General features: G+C 35.3%; 1 protein-coding gene across 1 annotated transcript in view; it reads left to right on the top strand.

The window, feature by feature from the left end:
• The window catches only part of LOC140139256 (small ribosomal subunit protein uS10m-like), a 32,234-nt gene extending 21,089 nt beyond the window's left edge, over positions 1 to 11,145 (top strand). Inside the window, exons 2-8 of the mRNA XM_072161037.1 lie at positions 2,153 to 2,232; positions 4,264 to 4,298; positions 5,463 to 5,566; positions 6,005 to 6,135; positions 7,444 to 7,552; positions 8,352 to 8,441; positions 9,292 to 11,145. Coding sequence (XP_072017138.1) covers positions 2,153 to 2,232; positions 4,264 to 4,298; positions 5,463 to 5,566; positions 6,005 to 6,135; positions 7,444 to 7,552; positions 8,352 to 8,441; positions 9,292 to 9,501 — 759 coding nt within the window. The 3' untranslated portion in view covers positions 9,502 to 11,145. The remainder of the gene's footprint in view (positions 1 to 2,152; positions 2,233 to 4,263; positions 4,299 to 5,462; positions 5,567 to 6,004; positions 6,136 to 7,443; positions 7,553 to 8,351; positions 8,442 to 9,291) is intronic.
• Positions 11,146 to 17,805: the final 6,660 nt, after the last annotated feature.

Here is a 17,805-nt window from a genome sequence, read left to right as displayed (position 1 = left end):
TATTCCAATATTTAGGGTTTTGAGTACTCCCTGCTTTGATTGAGGTGGTAAAAATGAGGGAATTTTGAAGATATTTTAGAGCTCTGATGTTGCCCATGCCATGTTAATATTCATTTGTTGCCTCTACTTTGCAGTTTCTCTCTCTCTCTTTCCTGCGTTCCATTTCTCTTTCTTTTTCTTGGTTGTTCACTTTCTTTCTCTCTCTCTTCTTTCTTTCTGTCTGTCTATTTTTTCTTTGTCTTTCCCTTTCTTTCTTTTCGTTTATCTCTCCCCTTCTCTCTCTTGCTTTCCCATTGGTTCTCTTTCTTTCTTTCTTTCTTTCTTTCTTTCATTCCCTCTTTCTTTCCCTCTTTCTTTCCCTCTTTCTTTCCCTCTTTCCTTCCCTCTTTACTTCCCCTTTTTACTTACATTGTATTTTTTCTTTGTCTTTCCCTTTCTTTCTTTTCGTTTCTCTCTCCCTTTCTCTTTCTTCCTTTCCCGTTGTTTCTCTCTTTCTTTCTTTCCCTCTTTCTTTCCCTTTTCCTTCCTTCCCTCCTTCCTTTCCTCCTTCCTTCCTTTTTTCCTTCCTTCCTTCTTTCTTTACATAGGCATAAATCCCGGGGTGAGTAATAAATTCCTCAATATTTTGATAAGGGGCATGGTCTACTGAATCACCTCCATGTTGACGCATGTATGTGGGTTTCTTTCTTTCTTTCGTTCGTTCTTTCTTTTATATTTGTTTCTGTTTCATCAAGTAGGCCTATAGCAACACTGGGTTTCAAGAAGGTTGAGTTACATAGGCGTAAATTCGGTGGTGGGGTGGGGATACCCCCCAATATTTTGATAAGGTCAATGGTCCGTACAATCACCCCCAAGTTGACACATGTATAATAGATGTGGGTTTCTGACAAAATTAACCTCATTTTTGGCCAAACTATAAAGTGCCAATTTTTGCGGTCTTCGTGCGAATTTGTTCCACTTTTGCACAATATAATTCACCAGTAGGCCTAATTAGCTTGCCATAAATTATTCTGTCACCAAGATGCTGGCTTCACTGTAGGCCTATTGCAAGAAATTGATTTAAACGGACCCATCCCCCATGTCAAAAGAAATCTACACCATTGTTAATGTTGCCAAAAGATGCTGGATTCACTATTAATATGCCTACTTCAAGAAATGTTTTCATCCCTCCCCCCAATGTCAAAAAGAAATCTACGCCATTGTTGAGATATTATATTATAACGGTTGCGGTTACCATGCTAATAATGCCCCACACTCCCCATCGAAATTCATCACAACATGACAAACGAATAAACGCAAATTACTTTCCAATATATGCCTAGGCCTACCTTGAATTTACCGAATAAATCCAAATAATTATTTGTATTTATTAATTTATCTATCTATCTATGCATTTACCATTCATCTAGAAATGCTAGAACTTATTTATTTATCTATTTATTAATTTATTTTTCATCTATAATCTCTGAGATGATACCGATGAATCGATCAGTATCGATTATCGGCAAGTTCCTCTTTAATAGTATAGATACATGTATATGTTATTTTTGCTAATTGGTTATGAAAAGATTGGAAAATGTGTTTTCCAAAAATTATAATACATACCGGTAACTTGAAATTAGTCTTTGTTCAAGTCTTTGGGCTTGATTGTCTCAGAATACGAAAAAAAGGTCGAAAAACGCCCTAAAAATGCATGTTTTTGGCCCTTATTTCCGAAAATTGACAAAAATTAAAATTTTACTTTAATTGCCCGGGTCCCCAAAATTATTTAAAAAAAGAAAGAAGTTTTAAGTTATTTTTTTTCGGTTTTGTAGTGTCCCTGGACCTAGACCTAAATGTTAGGATCATTCATGGTTGACCTGAAAAAAAAATGTTTTGCACGATGTTTTGTGTTTTGAATATGAAAATTGATACTTTGTTTTCATGTCATACTCATTTAATGATATCAAAATGCATTCAAATTCAATGTAATTCAATATTCAATATAATATAAGGTTCTGCAATAACATTATAATGTTTTAACATTATAAATTTTAAAAATTTACAAGTGTGTGTAACTTTTATTATCTCATCCAAATTAGCCACACAGACTTCAGGGAACAGTTCTATTTCTACTACTCAGCAAACCTTTTTTCCACTTCACGTTTTGTAGGTTACCGTACCTTGCAGATGGAGCATTCTAACACACAGACCAGTACTGCAGCAATTAACAAAGAATTATTCGTGTTCATGGTGAGTACATGGAGATGTTGTGGGATTTGGGATGGTGATCGTACAAGGAACATCAACAAAGCCAGTTACGCATGCTGTGATGTAATTGACCTTTACCTCAAACCATATATATAAACAAAAATTGTAAAATTACAAATTAGGCAAAACATTTTTTGTTGTTTTAATTTTTTTTTCGGATTTGGCCTATTCCTGGACCTTTCTAGAGCTAAATGCTACAATCATTCATGGTGACTTAAAAAACCAACATTTTGTTTCTTTAATATGCAGTTAAAGTTATAATTAATGATTTCAAATTCAATGTATTTTGAAGTCACTAAAAATAATAAGACTATAACATGAAGTTATAACTTTGCATATTGAAGACACAAAATGTTTTTTGGGGCTTTTTTAATTTTCAACCATGAAAGATCTTAGCATTTAGCTCTAGCTAGGTCCAGAGATACGCCAAATCGGAAAAAAAAATTGAATTTTACTTATTTTTTATATTAAAAAAAATTGAAAAAAACCCAACATTGGTCAGGTCTTAATCTAAGTAGCGGGCGGTGGAGGACAAACAAACAACTTTTTTTTGGGCTTATGAACTAGTTACAGATTAACGTGGCATGCAGGATCACTCAAAAGTGGGAAATTTTAAGACATTATTTTGTATTATAATTTGTATCTTTAAAAGTAATGATGATAAGTACATAAAAGTATACATTTTCAGAAAGAAAATGATACAAGGAATCCAACTAGCACTTCAGATTTCTGCAAAAATGAGCAGTTTTTGAGAAAAGCGCCAAATTTGATTTTCCATGCCAAATATTTTCATCAGCCATAACAACTTACCCTAAATATCCAAATCGATGTACACCAAAAAGTAAAATACAGACTAGACAATATGCAGGGGGGGCAAAACCAGCAAATGTAGGCATAGGAAGTAAGCAAAGTTCGATAGCCAAAAATGACCAGTTCCAAGGCTCACAAAAAGTGCTAAACCTGCAACAACAACTTCATACAAAACTGCACTAGACAATGAAAAACTGTGCATATAAACAAAAGCAAACATCCAGAGTAGGCACAAAATACAGTTCGATGGCAAAAATTGCCAATTCCAAAACAAATTCAAGTCAAAACTGTGCTTCATTGAAGTAAGACATGCTTATTTTGCTCTGAGCTTATCTTGTTTGCTACTGAGTTCTATTTGATTTGACACTTGCCTTCAGTTTTTGACTTGAATTTGTTTTTAAATTACAGCATGTAGTTTTTGTTGTTTGCTTTTATATTTTGTTGTCTGTCCCTGAAGAAGAGCAGTTTATCTGCTCGAAACGTCGGTTGTTTTTTGTCCGCTTAGTGTTTGACTGCTATGTACACAGTGATTTTCATCACTTCCAGTGTACTGTTTTCCTGACACTCTTGTGGGCTCTGGAATTGGCAATTGTTGGCCATCGAACTTTGCTTATTTTGTGCCTACTCTGGATGTTTGGTTTAGCGTGTCTGTTTATATGCACAGTGATTTTCATCACATGTTCTAGTGCAGTTTTGTATTACCATTGATCCTTGTTGTTGTTGCAGGTTTAGCACTTTTGTGAGCCTTGGAACTGGTAATTTTTGGCTATCGAACTTTGCTTACTTCCTATGCCTACATTTGCTGGTTTTGCACCCCCCCTGCATATTGTTTAGTCTGTATTTTACTTGTTTCCCCACATCAAGTTGGTGTACCTTGCTCGTTTTCCTTTCTGTTGTTTATATTCAAGGTATCCTCTTGTATCATTTATTGATCCTTGATGTGTTTTGTGTCCTCGTCCGTTGGATTCACCATTACCCACTTTTGCATAATATTTATTTGTGGTCTTAAGTCAAGAAAAGAAAAGAACACTGGTAATGGTTTTCTGCAATTTTATAATTTTTTCTTTGTTTCGAAAATATACCTTAAAATATCCAACTTCTTTTGGTCAAAATTGAAGTCACAATTTGATCCTTTTTGACCCATATGGTTATGGATATGATGATTCAAAAAGTGTTGAATGTGAATTTCTTGTTTTTTCACAGGGTGTTATGTTCAAGACTTCATGCCATAAATAATGGTAAGTTATTAGAAATAGGAGATCATCAATATGATTTTATTCTTGGATAAATTATATGTAAATTACATGATTATAGTAAAGCATGTGCTGTCTTTGGCACTAACCTTCTTGATCACAAAGCGTCTTTAAATTGCAACATTACACATAGATTGGGCAGGCTACTAACAGTAGTATTGGGATGTTCCAGTTGAAATCCATACACCCTGAAGACAAGAACTTAATCTCCCCACACATTGGGGTTGTATATTTGAAGTGGAGTCACCTACTTCATTTCACACTCCCTATACATGTTGAAGAGTAAGGTCATGTCTTCCACAGAGGGTGTATGGATTTCAACTGGAATAGCCCATTAAAACATAGTTGAAAATAAAAGACCCAGTCCACACAAGTGTTTCTTTACCCTCTTGAGCACTGTGTGTCTGATCCATGTCATCAGCATACTCCAATCGTGCCATCATTCCTGAAAAATGAAATTTCTATTTATTGAGCAAATTTTAGCATGATTATCCCATACTTGCGCACAAATATTTCTTGTGCATCCGCATTCCATAATTGTATGTTTACTCAATGAACAGTGATATTGACTTCGTAATTGCTGTGGTGTGTGTGTGTTTGTAAAACAGGGATACATTTCCATTTCATTCCGATAAACTGGGGATACAAATGTATGTCTGCAAACAGGGATTATCCTCAATTTGATTACTATATGCTGATGGGGCTATATAACCCCCCCTAGAGAGCGCCAAATGCATTACATGTAGTTAGACATGGCGGTGAGATCCCCTTGCTTAGTACAGAATCAGACGAATACACATATGTGATTCCATACTATCTAACTGGGGATACACACATATGATTTTCTCCAGCAAAGCGGGGACATATATCCACACATGCATAGCAACTTAGCAGAGTCCAGACAGATGTTACACACAGATGTCCCTGATATACACCTTTTTAGAAGTGATCACGATACGATGATGAAGTGCCAACCATGTGACTGTTCTCATCATTTGTTAATTATAATCAGGAAATTATACTTTGATGAAAAATACTTGTGTGTATCACGTCTTAAAGTCTTGCTCATTCACATTGTACAATATTGACACAGGGATCCTATTTTTTGTGTGTAGGAATATTGAAATGAATTGATTGATTCCATTACAGATCCGGTTCAAAATAATAGATTTTTCAACCATATAAGACCAGCCAGTTCATCAATCTCTACTTCGACACTAAGATATTACAGCTCATTACATGAACAAGTTAAGGTAAGTTGCTTTTAAGTGAGAATAGTTGGTATTGAGTAAGAGGCAGACTGTGGGATTTGGTAAATTTAAGTCCACTGGCAATCTCGTCTTATACCACCTGTTTACTTGCAATTTTGGGTATATAGGTTTTAAATATTGTCCTCTTCAATTACGCCAAGTCCCAAAGCTGAAAATTAAGTAATTAAATAACTAACTTTGCAAATGGTAAGAAAATGGTAAAGAAAGTAAAAAATGTATCAAATAGTGGCGTATGATGCACTTTGTAATTCCAACACTCCAACTGACAAAATAGTTTTTTTGACTTACAAAATAGTTTTTTGACTATCACAGTAAGCAGCCAGGCATTTATGGCTGTTTAAGACTTACACTCGACCATCATACATGCTTTCACAACGCATGTATGAACGTGAATTCATGACTAAATGTTTTTGCTTTTAGAATCCTGACGAAGACACATTATATAAATGGATAGAGCTGAGGTGTAAAGGACATGACGACGCTGTGTTAGAAAGTTACCAGATGTTTGTTTCCATGGCAGCACAGGAATTAGGCATTCAAATAGATAACATGTAAGTAAAATGTACATAGGTTCAATCAAATTCAGAACCATTTACATTGTATATGAAAGTAGGATGGTGCAATACGGTAAAACCTCGTCTACTAGACAAGCATATAGAGTGCGTCTGATGAAAGCTACATTAATCCAGGCGCCATTAAGGAGTTTGAGCAAATAAATTACAGATCCAAGTATATATACAAACAAGTATTATTTTAAGAACAATCTGTTGTATTGACATACTTACGCTTGTTTCCAATTAATTTAGCTTTCATCAAAAGCACTATATATGCTTGTAGACGGGGTTTTACGGTATCATCACATGCCATTTCCCCCTTTTCTTAAATAACCCTGACCCTTCACTTTCCATCTTGGTATTTCATTTTCTTTTGATATGCGAGCCAAAATGTGTATTTGAAGTTTCCATAGAATGGGCTATTCCAGATTAAACACATAAACCCCCTGTGGAAGACACAACCTTAATCTTCCATGCAGGGAGTGTGAATTTCAAATGGGGCTACCTGAATGAAATAATAAGTAGGTTAACCCACGTTCATCAAACTTTGGCTTATAGATTCCAAACAACACATCTTTCAGCTAATATTTCACAGGGTCAAACATTTGGCCTTTCCAATGGATACCAAAATATTGGTTTTGATGGTGAAAAAGTGTGAGGTAATTGAGGTTGTACATCAGACCACCCTCTTTTAGGAATAGTGCATGTTATGCTTCACTTGAGCAGGGTGTAAGACATTGCTGTTCATAATTCTCAGTTGCAGCATGATCCCATGTCATCTTTGACATGATCCCGTTTAGTTCAACACAAAGATTCTCCAAACTTTCAGTATTGGGAACATATTATTTTTTTACTTCACACATATACATGTAGCCTTAAATGGGAGTAAATTTGGTTCCCAAAACTAAACATCTTTTGAAAAAATTGGTTCTCAACTAAAATCCTAAGCCCCTAGATTTGGCCTTCTGTTCTGAAACTAAACTCCAGATACATGGGTAGGTTTTTCAAGATGGGACCCAAAGTCTTAAATCCCAGCCACTGGTACATGTACCCCAAAACTGTATTTGATAAAGCCCCTACATTGGAATTCTCCCCAAATAGGTAGAATTCCCCTGACTGGCTGACAAATGGGACCCTGCTTAGCGTATGCCACTGTCAACTCTCCAAGTAACAAATGGGATCTCAAACACCAACATGACATTTGAGTGCACTAATTGGGTGGAATATGGTAACTACTACTTAAACCTACAAATATTTCAATACTTGTGGAAACTGATTTCTTTATTGTATTTACCCTCCTTGTAGATTGAAACCAAAGAGGAAAATCCACAGATTGACATTGTTGAAATCTAGATTCATTTACAAGAAGCACAGAGTACAGTATGAGATGAGAACTCACTTCAGGGTAATCATGGTAAGTTATGATTACAAATACTGTGTCTACTCAATGGCGCAAAGGATCAGAATGGATTCCATGGCATAAGCACTGACAGGATTGTAAAATCTACCAAACATAATTGTCCCTGTGAAACAAAGAGGGAAAAGGGAAAGTTGAGATCTGTTGCCTGCATACTGGCTGTGTGTGCCAACTATGCTAACCCTGAAATTACTGATATCTGAATGTATTGATGTGTGTAATATAAAATGATAACTCACATCAGAGTAGATTGAATCCTCAATCTACTGAAGATTAATCAATAAGGCGTTTGACTATGGTGCGAGAGGTTGCGGGTTTGAACCCTGGTGGTGCCTACTGCCTAGTACGCTCTCATGGAAATATTGAGTAAGCTTGAAATGCCCCTGGACAAGGAACTTGCTGTTAATTTGTCTTGTTGTAACCCGTACAAAACTTGGGGAGCTGATCCTGGTTGCGAAGGTTATTTGTGGAATGTCTAGGGTGTGCGCTCTTGAAGCAGCAAAGTCCCTGAATTGTTGTTTCTTTTTCAGTTGAGGTGCAATCCCCAGTTGGTATGCTATTGATACTATACTATTTTTCTTCTTGGCAAGACAGCTGTGTCGCGCACATATATATTAGATGTCTTTAAACATGCGCAAATTTGTATGTACGCCATCACTTTAAAGCTGCACCTAATGAAATACACACTGACATTACATCTTCACCAAGAAGGAAAATAGTACATATACACCAATGTAGAAATAAATACTCACTTAAGCACACTGTTTATGTGGTTGATTTTTATTGTTGATTTCAGTTGAAGCACTTGACAGGGAGTACGGCTGATGTGTTCTTGGAGTACATAGAAAGAAATCTACCCGAAGGTGTAGCAATGCAAGTCAAAAAGGTAAGCCTAAAATTTTGTCTTTATTCCCCATTAAAAGCTTGCATCAATTGAATCACATTTTTAAACATCAAAGAAATTATAGCAACTTCTGAAGAAATACATGTAGGCTACTAATAAGTGTACACGATTCAACAAGTGGTAAAGTCCCAGCATCATCTGTTAATGAGGGCCAATCATCTGTTAATGAGGGCCAATCATTCCATAGACTTCTCTGTAATCCATTTGCCCATCATACATGAACCCTAGTTTGTGCGCTATTCATAGATTTTCCACATCCTGCTTATATAGGCTTTTTAGCCTGGCTTGAGCATTTTGTTTGAGTCTGGTCCCATCAGGACCCAAGTGTGTCTCCACACGGAGAGACCATTTAAACAAACAAACAAACACACATCCAATTTTGTCAGTGATCGTTCTCCCTCTGTCTGACCAGTTTTGCTAACTCCCCTATATTTGTCTTTGTGGTTATATGATTTTTGTTGTTGTCAATGAGTGATATAGTTCAGTGTGATTCAGAACATGTATCACTAACCACAGCATAAACGACCATGTCTGGAATTTGCGGCGCTTTGTGCTGGCATGAAAGTTAACTGAATGAACACAAAGAGATGCCATGTATGATTGACAACTCACGATTCACTGATAAATGTTAACAAAATGTGTGGTGTTGGGGACAAACAGATTGAAACACAAGTGGTTTTTTTTATCAACTGATTATGTTACAGTGGACACTTGTTAACACAAAAGTTACCCTGGCTGATGATTTTAGGGCATGTTATCACGAGTTTGTGTTATCAGGTTTCTTATTATATAAACATAAATTGTAGTCATTATTGCTTTCCCCTTCTTTTAGTGCCATCTGGAGTCGATACCAGACCATCTCACTGCACCAACAGATGAGAACAACGATGACATGACAGCATCTTCGAGCACAGGTGATGTTGGAGACCAAACATCAGTCAAGTCATCCTCTGCAAGTTTATCATCAGATTCAGATAGCTCATCATCAGACTCAGATAACTCTTCATCAGACTCTGACTCAGAAAAGCCCCCAAACCCATAAGATAATACCTGTTTATATCAAGTTCACTTACTCTATCAGGCATGAGAATTTTCAGGTTTACGGCTTTTCTTTGGTCCAAATTTCTGCCTGTTTTTGGCCTTTTTAGCCTAATTTCACGTGCTTTTTCAGGCTTTTTCAAACTTTCAGGTTTTTTCATGGATGATCATTCTCATGCCTGCTCTATACTTTGTGCAACTTGTGAACATTATAAGGTTTTTGTTAATAAGAGTGTCAATGAAGTCCCAATCCCAACTTACCACTTGTGTACTTTACATTTACAAATGTGTATGGCTGTCACACAATATGCATAGGGCACCTGGTACAAGTTCAGCACCCAACTACTGACATATCAATATTAAATAATAGTGCAAGCTTAGTAAAATCCATGATGCTGTGGACTAGTAAAAGTAGCCAGTGAACTGTGGCAAAATGGTTGTTCAAAAATCTGGAAATAAAACATAGCTGAGGACAAATTGGTGAAATGAAGCAATGAAGTATTCTTTTCACAGCACAAGCAAAAAGCAATTGCTTCTTTGGATGACGGTCTGCTATTTCTGACATTGGAACATTGGCAGGTATGAAAATACCAACAGGTATAAAAATACCAATAAAATTAGAAATTAAAATGGAGCAGTCCATCTTTTAATTATGAATGGTATTTTTACTACCTTATTCATTAGGTGACAAAAAACCCTGTTCTACAGGCCTGACTGACCCAGGTTTTGCATTTTGTGGGTTTTTTTTTTATAGCTCTATGATGTTTTTGACTGAATTGGATTGATTTTGACTGAAACTTTTCGAAAAAAATTGCTGTCAATAAAGTATACAATTTTCAAAATATGTTTTTCAGATTTTTTAAGGTTTTGGTGATTTTTAGGTTATTTACCCTCTTCCAGAAAAACAATTTGAAAAAAGCAAGAAACAACAGACCAACCCTACTTAGCAATTCCATTCGCCTGTAGAACACATTTAAAAAAAAAATGTTTCAACTGCTACATTGACAACTTGGATGGGATAGGAGTGTTTCTGTATGGTGCGGTGGTGCCACTCTTTTTCGCCGACACCCATGAATTCAGCAACCTTATACCAAATTGCCAAATTCATGGTATCATCGAAAAAGGGTGCCACCTTTAATATGGGCACACCCGTAAGATGATAGCATGTTGATGGGAGGGGTGTGTGTAGATTTTGATTGTTAAATAGCTGGTGCTACATACAGCAGAGTTACACTGTGTCTTTTTAAAGTAAAATCCTATTACCTTATATGGGATTCCTTTAAAATACCCTAGGTTTTTAATGTGGTGTCTTGTATGTGAATGGTAGGTATACCAAAAGATACAATACATCCAAAGGTCCGAGTAAAGTAATGAGGTGACACCCTAGCAAACACAAAACGTTTTACAGAAACCATTGAAATGTCAGGTTATATAAAGATTATTAAAAACATTTTAATAACATTCAGAAAACATTTTTGCACACTTAATGTAATACATAATATTAAGTGTTGACAAATATTTTCCAAATATGTTTGCCGAAAATATTTTACAGTAAATTTTCACGTTTTGTAGTGTTTTTTCGTATAAAACATTTTAAGAATATTTTCATGACCTTCATATAACCCGACATTTAATATTTACCAAAATACGTATAGGATAATGGCCAAGGATTAGAGCGTGAGTGGATAAGAATGGCATGGGCAAGGCCCAAGGCCATTCTTATCCACTCACGTTCTAATCCATGCCATTAACCGACTTAATACACACTTATGACATTGCGCTATTGTTTTATTGCTCCATTATTTTCCACGAATGGAGTGTTATAGAAATAGGTTGCTCATTTACAAATTGATCAATTGCTGATTGATACCGTAATAATAACAATGGTTTTGCAGGTGCGATTGAAAAATACATTGACTAGTCAGCTTTATGTAAAATTTCTATAGAATTACCCATCACGATCCAGGTGTCTAGTTCAAATCATCCGTAACCACCTTCTTGAATTATAAAGATTTAAAATGTTTGTTACATGAATTGAATAAACGTAGATTTGTAAAATCATTCAAGTGATTAGACCAACAATTAGTTCTTTATGCCCACTTCTAATGTATTAACTATTGAAGTAGTTGCGTTTTGCATAATAAGGAAAATTGGCAAAGTGGTCATAGGTTCATATGAAAGGTTCAATTTGCGGATCATTACAGCAGGGTACCTCAATAAAGCTAGACCTGCGCTATATATCTGAGCAATGATACTCTTCTCTGTGAATCGAGTGTTCGATTTTGGAACAACCATGCAGTTATGGACATTATTTTTTATCTTCGTTGGATTTGGATAATTATTCCGAGGATATATATCGTTGATTCGCAGCATTTCTTTCGAAGGGAGTCAGGCATGATTCTACGATTTGCCGAAGAAAGGTACGAGAATTGTAAATGTGCAAACTTTTATTTGTTTTATTTGGTTGGCCTTATTACAACCCATTTTACCTAGGCCTACATGTCACTAAACTTTGGCGGCAAAAACAAAATAAAAACAAAAATAGAAAAACTTTGCCGGCCTCGCCGCGAAATAAAAGCCCCAACCTCAACTTCCAGTCCCCCTCCCGAAATCAAATGGAGCGTCCCTAACATTTATCGGATAGGCCTACTGATCGATGTAAGTAAATATCCAAGCATCACCAAAATACCATCAGATGAAACATCAGATGTATTAAAGACATATCAAAATTAAACAAAAAATAGACATACTGTGACTTTTATCACCAGTAAACATGTGCAAATCAGACTATTAAATAAACAAATGTATAGGCCTAAATGCATTGATACAGAATGTATATGTAGCAATGTTTCACAAATAACAAATTATACGTAGGGTCTAATCGACTAAAACGCATAAAAAATATAAAGAAGAAAAAAAGAAAGAAAAACTAAACAAAGTTTAATAGAAAAAGAACAGAAAATAACAACGAATGTAAATATTCAAATACTAAAAATATGTTATAATAAACATTCAACTTGTTTAACTTAATTTAGCTTCGAAAGTAAGGTCCATAATTTTAAGTATACACTGAAAATAAAAATGTTTAGGTTTCTGTAACCCTTTTAAACACGCCAATGTGTTTATTAAAAACTGAAAATAGTTAGTATCCACATTTTCAAGAAGTTACTGGTATTTTCAGACTCCTACATTATTAAAAATCCAAAATAAAACCTGACACTTTCCATAAGTGTTATATATAACACTAACGATATAACGTTTTTTTAAACATTGTTAGTGTTTAGAGTTTAATAGTCCTCAAATGTTCGAAGTTTGTAGTTACAACAACTGGGTTGGCCCTATTATATGTATTACAAACCATTTTACCTTCATGTCCATGAGGGCAACAAAAAACCACCAACAACCCCCCCAAAAAGACAACTTGGTAGCGAAATAAAAGATCCCACCTAAACTTCCAGCCCCATGGAGTATCAGTAACATTATTATATTTAATTATCGGATAGGCCTACTGATTAGAAGTAATATTCAAGCATGCCAAAATACCGTCAAATGAAACAAAAAATGTACGAAAGACAAATAAAAATCATACAGAAAATACATGTGTGGCTCACGCATGCAATACGAATAAAAAATAGACCTACTGTGGCTTTAATCATTATTAAACATGCCCAAAAGCAAACAATTAAAAAAATAAACAGATGCATAGGCCTAAATGCATTGATACAGAATGTAGAATGTGTATTATGTATAGCAATGTTGCCCAAATAACAAATTATATGTAGGGCCTAAACCACTGAAAACGCATACGAAAATATATAGAAGAAAAAATGTTGTGAAAAACTTCTCTTTTAACCTAAATTGAGCGTGGAAAGAAATGTCCCAAATAATACCAAATGAAGCCTAAAATAAGCATTTTCCAAAGTGAGGGTAAAAACACATCTTGCATATTAAGTATAACTTGGCCAACAGTTTAACCTGCCCATTTTGATCTTGCCTTGCTTTTCACAGATTGCATTGTAAATTTATGTTTAAGGGCTCGGATAGCGACGTTTTCACATATTTTTGTGGGATCTGAGAGCACATCAGACACATCGAATTGCATTTTGAATATGAGGAATGTCCTGATGATATCAAATAATTTTGATTTTTTTTTTTAATTAGCGATATAATACACATTTTATGGCAAATTATTAAAATATTTAATTAAATTTTTGAAATTTAACAGTCCTCAAAGTAAATTGTATAAATCTAACGATATGCACTTAAAAAGAGTATGAAGTTTGGGTGAACAGCATACGTCCATCATGTAAACATTTTGACCTTCATTATTGAAGATAATAGCTCAAAACACTAAAAAATGTAGTATTTTTGGAAAAAAAAATGTTTATGTTCAATATGAAAGGTCAAAATTGTCAATTGATGGTCGGCTTTTCATCCCAGCTACATACAGTGTAATTACATGTCATTAGATTTATAAAGTTTACTTCGAGGACTGTTAAATTTCAAAAATATGAAATTTTAATAATTTGCAATAAAATTTGTAGTATCGCGAATTTCACAAATTAAATCAAAATTATTTGATATCAGAAAGACATTCCTCATATTCAGCATGAAATTCGATGTCTGATGTGAGGTCCCATAATAATACCGTGCAAATGTGGCAACCCGCTTCCTTAATATTGTATTAATCAAAATCATTGTCTTGTTGATTTTCGTATCATTGTTTTACATGAACGAAGTGATGATACCAATATACTGCACTTTTCGCAAATACTTGCTTTTCGAAAGTGCAATTGTTATTAATACTACATTCGTAAATGCCAGTACTTTTCCCTGAAAAGTATTTGCTTTTCAGAGAAAAGAGAAAGGCATTTACGAATGGCGTGTTATTGTGATCATCGCTCCATTCGTGGAAAATAATGGAGCGGTAAAACAATAGCGCGACGTCATAGGTGTGTATTAAATTTATATAATGTGTTAAAGACATTTGTGTGTTTCCTGGGATAAAAGCTGAAACAGATGGCTAAGTTTAACAATGAGGTATGCCAGCCATGAGCTGCACTGTGATGTATCAGATTCTGAAGTTGTGCCGAACAGATAATAACCCAACAAATAAAAAATTGTAAAACATTAGAAACGTGATAAAACGTGTTATAAACATGTTTCGGTTTTGGCCAAAACATTCTATATCATTAAATGTTGGGTTGTATAATAATAAAAAAAAATCTCAACATTTTTTGAAGGTATTATTGCAAAATATTTTCGGGCAAACATTTTTGCAAAATATTTTGTCAACATGTAAATAACATGTTAGAATATTTTTTACAGCAAGTTTTCAAAAATGAGTTTGAATGGTATTACAACATTTTATACCCTTTGTATAACCTGACATTTAAATATTTTCTGTTTAAAACATTTTGTGTTTGCTGGGAATATCTGTACCATACTGCTTTGCTCAATCTACCCACCAACAACAATTGTGAATTATTGTCTTTGCTTAAAGACATTAAACCTGCCATAGAATACCACAGTTATGTAATTGTGTTTTCTCTCATTTTACCTCATTATTTTGACTTCAAATGACAAGAAAACATTTGTGACAGTAATTGTTTGTTTGTTTCTAATATTATTTCATATTTTTGACAAAGAATAACAAAATAAAAATTCTATTGAAATTGTATATTATGGCTTTAAACTACACCTATAGTTTGATCAGCTCGTAATTGGTGGATCAAATTTCATTTTGAGAATCGTCTTGTGATCATCACCAGAAGCATCACAAATTATTAATTGGAGTCCTATGCTTTGTCTACTTTCTTTAACACGCAAAATGTATACTGCGCCAATAAAGTATCCTTACACTTGGAAAAATAATCACAATTTCCATACTGAACAATACTTTGGTAAATTTGTTTTTTAATAGATGCACTATCTAATCCTGCACATTATGACACCACATTGAATCCAATGTGACTTCAAGAAGCAAAGTTACAAGCATTTGATTAGACAAAGGTCCAGTTTTAAAAGTGACAAACTGGCCTATATTCCGAACTCCACAGACTAGACATCTGATTTGAGAGTGGTGAATGGCTAATTTATGCGTTTGGCTTTAATTTAAAACAAAAGGAACAAAAGAAAACTGAAACAAAAGAACTGGCAAATAAAATGAAAGTTATGAAAAGTACAGAGTAGTAAAAACTGCAATAAAAACTGCTTTAAATAACGCTTCATTGAAGAAACTGTTTCGCTTGTTGGAATCTTTTTGCACCTTGTATAGGCCAGTTTGTCACTTTTAAAACTGGACATTCGTCTATTCAATTGCTTGTAACTTAACTTCTTGAGGTCACATTGGATTCAATGTGGTGTCATAATGTGCAGGATTAGATAGTGCATCTATCAACAAAACAAATTTACCCCAATATTGTTCAGTTTTGAAATTGTGATTATCTTTCCAAGTGTAAGGATACTTTATTGGCGCAGTATAGATCATGCAGGTTAACTATATCACTCTTAACGTCGGTCTAATATTTCGGCATAGTGGTAAAAGTCTAACAATTCCCGCTGATTATGAGCTGATCAAACTTGATGACTACATCGTTTAATTATACTAACATGAACTTAAATCACATTCACAGAAATGTGATTTATGTATGGGACACTAAATGTATTGTGTACAGTTGACAATAAAATGTTTAAAATAATTTTGCAAACCATCCACTTAGTAATTGTTGATTTAATTCAATAGAACCCTGTAACCAGGTTCATTAGGTCTGTTAATTAATCTGCTATTTAGAGTTAATTTGTCAAGACCAATTGAAAAACTTATGTTTTTTTGCTGACAGTTTTGCCAGAAACCTGGCTTTCTCAAAGCATTGATGATGTTATTGATCCATCGGCTTGGAGCGGAAACCTTGACCGGATGTTTTGATTTTCCTGGAAGTGGAATTCCTGTCTCCAGCAGTGGTCTTGAGCAATGGAACAAAGATGTGACTCAGAAAGAATGTGCCCTCGTCTCTGTTCATGGTCTTGTCCCCTCTTTTGCGAATCCAGATCGCTTCCTTTACCCATCTTGCTCTGTGATTTTCTTCTCTGTCGATGATTGATGAACTGTCCCAGTCTATGATATGGTTTTCACTTGTCACATGATCAGTAATTGCGGATTTATTTATTTCTGTAAGAGATTCTGTTCTTTTGGAGCGTGTGTATTTAAGCTGGCAGCTTTCTCTGCTTCCCGTTTGTGCTCACTCACATCGAATTGTCCATGATGGAAACGGGAATTCTGGGAAAATCAAAACATCCGGTTCAACATCAAGGTTCCCGCTCCAAGCAGATAGATCAATAACATCATTAATTCTTTAACAAAGCCAAAAGGTTTCTGGCGAAACTGTCAGCAGAAAAATGTAAGTTTTTCAATGATATTGGTCTCGACAAATTAACTCTACACAGCGAATCTTGTATATGATAATACACTTTGTCTGTCTGTGTGGGGGTGTGTGTCCGTCTGTTCGCCTATTTTCTCGGAGACTTGGGGTTGCACGTTCCTCAAACTTGGTGGGTGGGTGCATCTTGACCCGAGACAGAACAAGTTTGTTTTGGTTAGTGGGTCAAGGTCACCCGAGGTCATCCAGGGGTCATCTGAGGTCAAAGTAGTAAAAACTCATATGGGCATGAAACTTGGTGGGTACAGTCAAATTTTAAAGCCAAATTTTTGGCAGGTCATTTCAGGGTCATATGAGGTCAAATTAGTCAAAACTGTGGCATGAAACTTGGTGGGTACAGTCAACATTTAGAGGTCACCAGGAGTCATCTTAGGTCAAATTAGTAAAAAAAGCATGCAACTTGGTGGGTACAGTCACTATTTAAAGCCTGAATTGTCCAGAATTGGCTGAAAAGACTAAAAATGGGTCATTTTGCCGAAAGGTGGGAGCACATCCCGCCGAACCCACTCCCCAATCACCAGTGCTGTGGCTTAGCGGGGAGCTTCCCCTGTGAGAAGTCTCCCCAGGATGCTGCACCTTGATATTTAGGATGGCATTTTTGTACTGTTTAGTCCATTTTGTCAGTTTTCCCCCCTGAAAGTTGCCTTGTCCCCCTTTGCCCACCCTCTGAAAAATTGCTGGCTATGCCACTGATTGACACCCATGGCCAGTGGTCATGACTATCAGAAGTGGAATGTTGAAACTAATTTTGTTTACATTGTAATGAATGCCATTCATCATTGATTTGTGAATTTTGGTCAGGTGTGAAAATGGTCCATATTTTGTGACACAATGTCACAAAAACCGGACCAATTGTACACCTGCCCAAA

The sequence above is a fragment of the Amphiura filiformis genome, chromosome 18 (assembly GCF_039555335.1).
Source record: "Amphiura filiformis chromosome 18, Afil_fr2py, whole genome shotgun sequence".
NCBI classification, from domain to species: Eukaryota; Metazoa; Echinodermata; class Ophiuroidea; order Amphilepidida; family Amphiuridae; genus Amphiura; species Amphiura filiformis.
Note: the sequence above shows the minus strand (reverse complement) of the source record. Positions and strands in the feature narration are given on the sequence as shown.